At 64.2% G+C, this 7,380-nt stretch overlaps 1 protein-coding gene across 1 annotated transcript; it reads right to left on the bottom strand.

The window, feature by feature from the left end:
- Positions 1 to 714: 714 nt before the first annotated feature.
- SLC7A4 (solute carrier family 7 member 4) lies at positions 715 to 7,116 on the bottom strand. The gene is made up of 5 exons (XM_069795450.1): positions 7,005 to 7,116; positions 4,643 to 5,693; positions 3,855 to 4,531; positions 2,930 to 3,038; positions 715 to 2,427 (listed from the first exon to the last, which is right to left on the bottom strand). The coding sequence occupies exons 2-5, from the start codon at positions 5,622 to 5,624 to the stop codon at positions 2,234 to 2,236; spliced, it is 1,962 nt and encodes a 653-aa protein (XP_069651551.1). The 5' UTR covers positions 5,625 to 5,693; positions 7,005 to 7,116; the 3' UTR covers positions 715 to 2,233.
- Positions 7,117 to 7,380: the final 264 nt, after the last annotated feature.

Below are 7,380 nucleotides of genomic sequence, written 5' to 3'. Positions count from 1 at the left end.
AAGAATGACTTATCACAGGAAGGAAACTTCCCTAGTGACCAACAGTGGGGATGTGAGTATCCATGGGTTATCTCAAGTGACTCACACTTTAATTCCCATTATTTGCACTGGTTCACAAGTTCTCCCACCCATTCAGCTTGTAACCCTTGGCAGCTTTAGCAAACCTGTCCTGGTGCTGCTCAACATCGGCCTTGCTATTGATAAAGGGGTTCACCCCCTCTGGGTGAATATAGTTCTATTTGTGTAGCTGTAAAGCTCAAGTTCCAGGTTACCTTTGCACGGCTGCCCCAGCCTCTTGGGGGTCCCAGTTCCTGTGGGTCTGGCTGGATCCTGTCCTCGTGAATGAAACACCCGTGTCAGAAGAGCGAAGCTGCTCTCGGCAGTGCCCGGCGGACCCGGCCAGGCGTTGTGCAGCTCACATACCAGCTTGGCTCCGGAAGAATGTGCCGGCGGCTGGAAAGCCAGGCTCCCGGCAGGGTGATTTGCTGTGCCCGGCCCCTGCCCTGCGATGCCAGAGAGCAGCCCCGGGCAGGGTCTGCACGGACTGGGCACAGCCCACAGCTGCTCTTGCAGGGCTCAGGGGGAACGTGGCTGCAGGGTGCCGGTGGGTAGCACAGCCCTCCCTTTCCTCAAGCTTTCAGGGGATTTTCCGGAGGAGCAGCTTCCCCATGTGGACTCTTGGGTGGGGGAACACAGCACAAACAAACAGAGCCATCACAGAACCAGTATTTATGAGGGTGACCGAGTCAGCCCATTGCTCACAAGCCACTACACAGAGGTGCCAAGCAGGGCCACAGCACAGCAGGGACGCGCTGCTCAGCTGGCAGCAGCGGCAGCGCGGGGGCGAGGCGGGATGCGGAGCAGTTGCTGGCAGACAGAGGGGTTCACCAAGGAGCTGGCGTATCGTACAGAGACCCCCCCACAGTCCCCGTAGGCCCCTCCCCAAGGACTGGCCAGTGAGAAGCAATGGGACCAGCTTGCCCGCAGTCCCCGGCTCCTTGCAGGATGCTGATGACGTTACATGTCCAGCACAGCTGCAGGGAGCAGGGTGTCCACACTGCAAGGCCTGGCAGTTCGGCAACCTCATGCTCGACTGATTGTTTCCTCCATGTATTTCTTCCAAAACATGCTAAAACCCCCTTCCCTTCCACTTTAGGCTGCCCATGGGCAAAGCAGCAGGTTTGGGCCACAGCAGTGCTGCTGGGGACCCCCTCCCCAATGACACCATGGCAGCCGGGGTGAGCCCCAGAGCACAGGGATGCTCGCTGGGGAGGGGGCAATACCGAAAAGCACCCGCAGAGCCCATCCCGAGTCACAGAGAACCCAGGAAGGGCATCATGGGGGGGCTGAGCCCCCCATGCTGGGGCAGGCAGCAGTGCAGGCTGTGCTGCTGGGGCGCAGGGGAAGGAGCGGGGGGAGCTGGCTCCAGGCAGCCCAGCCCAGGGATGCTGTTGGGGATCTCCAGGGACAAGGCAACAAATCTGGGGTCCGGAGCGCCCAGACCCAGCTCAGGGCTGGGGCAAGAGCCTGGCCCTGGCATGACCTTACAGCTGGGCTTACAGCTGGGCACGGCCCCCAGCCCACCCTGGAACAGCCGACAGCAGTGGCTGGGAAGATGCAGTTGGGCTTCTGCCGTGCCAGCCCCCACTGGCTTTCCCGGGGTCCCTGCCCAGCTACTCACTCTGGCCATGTTCCTTCTCCATCTCATGTCCCCAGCTGCTCCTCAGCCCCAGCCTTTTAGGAGAGCGACCCTGGGGATGGGGACGGCAGGGATGCCAGTGGGCTCAGCCGGAGGCAGGGGGGCTCCGCAGGGCTGCAGCAAGAGCCCACGCTGCAGCCAGATGAGACCCAGGATGGGCAGCACTGGGCTGCCTGCCCCGGTCCCCAGGGACCCTCTGCATCCCTCTGCATCCCCGGCTGCATGGACAGGCCAGCAGAAAGATCTGCTGCTCCTCGTGAGCAGGGCAGGCCCTGGGCTGAGGGGGCCGAGACCCAGTTCCTGAGTGCTGGGGATGGGGAGGGAGGGAGCCAGCCCCCCCCAGCCCCACGCTCTGTGCGGAGCGGGTGGGGAAGGGTGAGCATCTTCGTCATCTCTGGATGGAGCCATACACCCGGGGCAGCCCCAGTGGCTCCGCTGTCAAAGGGACCAGGAGAAGGAGGGGGGGGTCTCTGGCCTCACTGCAGGGAGGGGGTCAGATGCTCCCATAGCCAGCTGCCCCCGTCCCCCGGGGTGTCATCTTTTGCAGTCATCGGTGTTGGTGTCCGGCAGCCCAGCGGCGGGCTGGGAGCCGGGCTGGACCGCCTGCACCCTCTCCTCCAGGCTGCTGCTGGGGAACACCACGTAGCGGGCGCTGACACGCTGCGGCCTGGGCTCCCGCAGGTTCTCCTTGCTGTGCCAGATGCCGTAACCGAAGTACACGAGCAGGCCTGCAGCGGGGGACAGGGAGAGCAGCGGCTCAAGCACAGGCCGGCGGCTGGCATGGATGTGGCCAGCATCCCGGCGGAGCAGCACAAGCCACAGTACCGGGGGGAGGGAGCTTAAACGAGCTGCTTGCAGGAGGAAAAGGATTCTGCAGTGTGTAAAGAGCAGGGGGGGCATCCCCAGTCCCTGGGACTTCCCAAGCCCCAGGGACATACCTCAGGAGCAGGGGGTGGTTCTGGTCCAGAGCTTGAAGGAGAATCCAAACCTTAACAAGAACAAGCCATAACACTCCAGGAACCAGAGAGGGTCAGGGAGATGCTGGGAACCTTGGCTTGCACCTCCGAAGGGGAACCAGAGGCAGAAAGGGGTACAATGCACTTTATAAACCCATCACCAGGGGAGAAGAGCTGCTGAAGCAGCCAGCCGGTGCTGGGACAAGCCCGGTTCCCATCTCCCCTGAAGCAGCCGCTGCCCTCCCGGGGCTCATGCTGCCGTGGGAGCACTCACCTAAGAGCAGCCAGACAGCGAAGCGGAGCCACGTCATGTAGCTGAGTTTCAGCATCAGATAGATATTGAGGATGATGCTCAGCGCCGGGGAGAGGGGTACCAGGGGGATCTGCGAGAGAAAAGGAGCCGATGGGGGGTGAGACCTGCAGGACCACATTCTGCATCCTTAGAACCATAGGGACAAAAGCCAGCACTGGTAAACGTGGGGGACAAAGTGACAGTCTCCCGGGGCTTTCTGAAAATGACTTTTTCTGGGAAAAAGGCAGCCAAAAGCAACAACAGTTAGGGAGCCAGGAGCTGGGAGGCAGGCTGGCAGGGTGGGCATGGGCTCTGGAAACAGCCCAGAGGCACCATCACAAGGACCAAACAAGCTTCCCAGCACAATCCAGAGCCAACGTGGTCCTCACTGGAGAAGCTGGGGCAGGGGCATGGCAGGGAGGTGGTGTTACCACTGGTATTACCGTCTGTGCAGCTGCACCGCACCAGGGCCCAGACAGGCTGGAAACTGGAGAGGGGGAGCAGAAGAGGCACAAAAGTGGTTTGGAGGCTGATGAAAAAGAGCTCCACCAGGTAGCTCAAGGGCAGGCCAAAGGCAGAAGGAGTTGGGATGGGCAGGAGGGGAGTGGGGTGTTGTGGGGATGCAGAGGAGGGAACCCAGGGCAGGCAGGAGCAATCCTGTGGGATGGACCCAGAGCTGCTGAGGATGTCCCCTCCTGGGGACCGGTGACCATACATAGTGACACTGTAGGCACCAACACCTCCCCACACCCAGTGCTTGCTGACACCCTCCTCCTCCTCCTCCTTCGGCAGTTGTGGTGCTTTCAGCGGACCGGTGTGACGGGGGCCTCCCATGGGTCCATCAGAGCTGCTCCCACCCCACCAACCCCGGCAGAGGGACTAATCCTGCCTGGGCCCCCAGGCGTACCTGGAAGGTCTGCGTGCTGTGCTGCTGCTCGTGCGCCCAGATGAGGAGGAGGCTGAGCAGGAAGCCCAGGCTGAAGAGGACCAGCAGCAGGGAGTAGCTCCAGGTGGGCAGGTGGAGGTGGGTGTTGCCAAACACCAAGATGGAGCACAGGCAGATGGCGGACACCATCAGGGTCACCACAGCCACCGTGACCACCTCACCTGGGTAGAAGTCGCTGAGGAACTCCAGGTAGGGCTCAAAAGCTGCCTTCAGCTGCCCTGGCTCCCGGTGCTCTTTACTCTTGTCCCTGTCCACCAGCTGGAGCTTGTCGGAGAAGGACTCGTACTCCTTCAGCTCACCGGTGGACGGACCCTCATGGGGCTCGGGGCTGGGCCGGCCACCAGCCGCCGGTGCAGGGACGTCCACCTTCTGCTGCTGGAAGCGCAGGACAATGATGCTAGCGGCCACAAAGGTGTAGGCCAGCAGCGTGCCAATGGACAGGAACTGCACCAGGGCCTCCAGGTCAAAGACAAGGGCCAGCAGGGCCATGAGCAGCCCGAAGACCACGATGCCGACAACGGGCACCTGCGTGCGGGGATGCACTCGGGCGAAGACCCGAAAGAAGAGCCCGTCCTCAGCCATGGCGTAGACAATGCGCGGCAGGGAGAAGAGATTGCTCAACAGGACCGTGTTCATCGCTGAGGCACAGGCAGAAGAAGGAGGACCATGTCAGACCCAAACCACCCTGGTTCCCACAGCCCCCATCACGAGCGGAGCGGGCAGCTCCCACCGCCACTGTCTGTACTCACCGCAGATGGAGCCAGCGGCCACCAGGAACCCTGCCCAGGCATAGCCCCTCCTGTAAAACGCATCTGCCAGGGCAGAGTCAGGGTCCAGCGTGTGCCAGGGCACCATCAGCGTCAGCACCACCGACACCAGGATGTAGGCCCCGGTGGCCAGCCCCAAGGAGAAAGCGATGGCCCTGGGGACAGCCCTCTGTGGGTTCCTGGCCTCTTCGCTGGAGGCCGCGATGACGTCGAAGCCCACAAAGGCGTAGAAGCAGGTGGCCGTGCCAGCCATGATGCCTGACAGCCCATATGGGGCGAAGCCGCCCTCCTGGGCGCTCCAGTTCCTAGGCTGTGCGAGGACAAAGCCCATGATGAGAATGAAGAGAATGACACCCATGCTGATGGCCGAGAAGACGTGGTTGAGCCAGGAGGACACTTTGGCCCCGAAGGAGATGAAGGCGGTGGCTACCAGCAGGATGGCAGCCGCCAGAAAGTCGGGGTAGCGGGCCAGGAATGGCACCTGCCAGGTGCCCACATGGGTCTCAGTGAAGTTCTTTATCTTGTGGTTGAAGATGGAGTCCAGGTAGCCGCTCCAGGCCCTGGCCACTGCGGCTCCCCCGATCATGTACTCCAGAAGTACGTTCCAGCCAATAAGGAAGGCCCAGATCTCACCCACGGACACGTAGGTGAACATGTAGGCAGAGCCCGTCTTGGGTACCCGGGCTCCAAACTCGGCGTAGCAGAGAGCAGCCAGGAGTGAGGCAAACCCGGCAATGATGAAGGAGACGATGACGGCAGGGCCGGCGATCTCCTTGGCCACGGTGCCTGTGAGGACGTAGAGCCCGGAGCCCACCATGCCCCCGATGCCCAGCAGCGTCAAGTCGATGGTGGAAAGGCATCTGTTGAAGGATGTCTCCATCATGTCGTCCTCCAAGGTCTTCACCCGGTTCAGTTTCTGGCAGAAGCGGGTCAGGTCGGTGGAGCGAGGCAGCCACCTCGCCATCCTGGAGGCAGCGGGCCCTGCCCTCCGGCAGGGTGAAGGGTCCACAGCAGTGAGAGCCTGCCCGGAGACCTGGCGGAGGAGCAGGAAGGTGTGAGCATCCCCTCCTGCAGGGAGCTATTGGGTGGTGGGGACAGGGTGGAAAAGCCACCAGGGCACATTCAGGGTGTCCCTCGCTCCTCAGTCAGCATGGGGCTCAGCACCGGAGCGTGTCCTCCCCCAGGGTGGTGGCACAGGACAGCCAGCCACCCTGTGCAGGGACCCGTGCTTGTGAGCCAGGTGGGAGGGAAACCACAGCACCCCCAGGGCAGCATCTCCCAGGCTTCTCTTTTTAAAACAGAGCTGCATGAAAGCCCAAACCAGGCTGCTCTGGCCCTGCTGAAGGTTTCTTTGCTGCTTCCCCTCCACCTTATTCAACATCTACCTGACCTGCTCCCTGGCGTGCCAGGAGCCCACTGAGGGGGCAGGCAGCATCTCCCCACTCCCAGCACCTCGCTGCTTCCCCAGGGAAAGCCCAGGCGTGGCGTGGAGGCGTGCAGCGGGAAGTCCACAGCAGCTCCAGCAAGGATGTGGGCGTCCCCAGCCAGACCAGGAGACACATCCAGCCCCTGGGGACCAGCCCTGGCTGGCAGCTGCCGCTGGCAGAGCAGGAGGACGCAGCTCTGGGGACCTTCAGCTGCCGCTTCACGGCTGCTCCGTGGGGCGGTCTGTGATTTCGGGGATGCTCTCCCCTTCCGGCAGCCCTCCTCCCCGTGCCAGGATACGTGTCTCCCCGCATCCCCAAACCACGGGTCCTGCTCAGAGGGCTCGTGCTGCTCGGTGCAGCCCCGCTCCCTGGATCCATCTGTCTCGCAGGCCAAAAGGTCCTGGAAAGGCCACCACGAGCTGATGGCATCACACTGGTCCGTGGGGACAACAGGCCTGTTGACACTGGCCGTGCTGGCTGAGACCCCCCCCCAGCCCCACTCGCCTCCTGCATCCGAGTCCCCGCGAGCGGAGGGGCTGGCAGTATCGGGGTGCCCGACCCCAACGCACCCAACAGCCGCAGGCGGGCAGGACGCGGAGCTCGATGCCCGCTGGGTGAGCGAGCGAGCAACCCCCCCAGCGTGGGTGGGGGTGGTCGCGGGTGGGGACCCCCGGACCGGGGGGGTGGTGGTGAGGCTGTGTGGGTTCAGCCTCCGGATTCATTCCCGGGTGAGGAGAGGGGGAAAAAAGCTTCGCCCCTGCTTCCCCCCCCCCCGCGGTGACCGGTCCTCGGTGCGGTGCCGAGCCCCGGCCCCGGCGCCCCGAGCCGCAGCGCCGGCGGGGCGCACCCCACGCACCGCCCCCGCCCACGGTCACGGTCCCGGTCCCGGTCCCGCCGCCCGGGAGGGTCCCGCTCACCTGCGCGGGCGCGGCCGGGGGCACCGCGCGGCTCCGGCCCCCACCTGCTCCGCCGCCGCCGCCGCCGCCACCGCCTCCCGCCCCGGCTCCGCCTCCCCGGCCCGGCGGAAGGGCGGGGGCCCGGCGCGGCGGCTGCGGGGAGCCCCTCGGGAGCCCCGGCGGAGAGGGGCGGGCGGAGCAGGAGCCTTCGGAGCCGGGGATGCTGCAAGGGCAGGGCGGGCGGCGCCGGCCCGAGGGCGGGGGGGGTGTCTCCACCGGAGCGGGGAGCAGAGGTTGGGGTAACGGGGAAGCACCCCCGAGCCCCACGGAGAGGCTGAGAAATTTTTTGGCAATGCACCGAGTGCGTCGTGGTGGGTGCCCAGGACCTCATGGCGGC

This window comes from Haliaeetus albicilla, chromosome 10 (genome assembly GCF_947461875.1).
Source record: "Haliaeetus albicilla chromosome 10, bHalAlb1.1, whole genome shotgun sequence".
Classification (NCBI taxonomy): domain Eukaryota; kingdom Metazoa; phylum Chordata; class Aves; order Accipitriformes; family Accipitridae; genus Haliaeetus; species Haliaeetus albicilla.
The sequence above is the reverse complement of the archived record's forward strand: the minus strand, read 5'-3'. Positions and strand labels throughout refer to the sequence as shown.

Excerpts from the sequence above, each read along its gene's own strand:
- SLC7A4 (XM_069795450.1), bottom strand. The coding sequence starts at position 5,624 with ATGGCGAGGTGGCTGCCTCGCTCCACCGACCTGACCCGCTTCTGCCAG. Across the intron at positions 4,532-4,642 it reads GGCCGCTGGCTCCATCTGCG|CGATGAACACGGTCCTGTTG; the intron begins GTGAGTACAGAC and ends CCTGTGCCTCAG. Across the intron at positions 2,428-2,929 it reads CGCTGTCTGGCTGCTCTTAG|GCCTGCTCGTGTACTTCGGT; the intron begins GTGAGTGCTCCC and ends CCCCCGCTGCAG.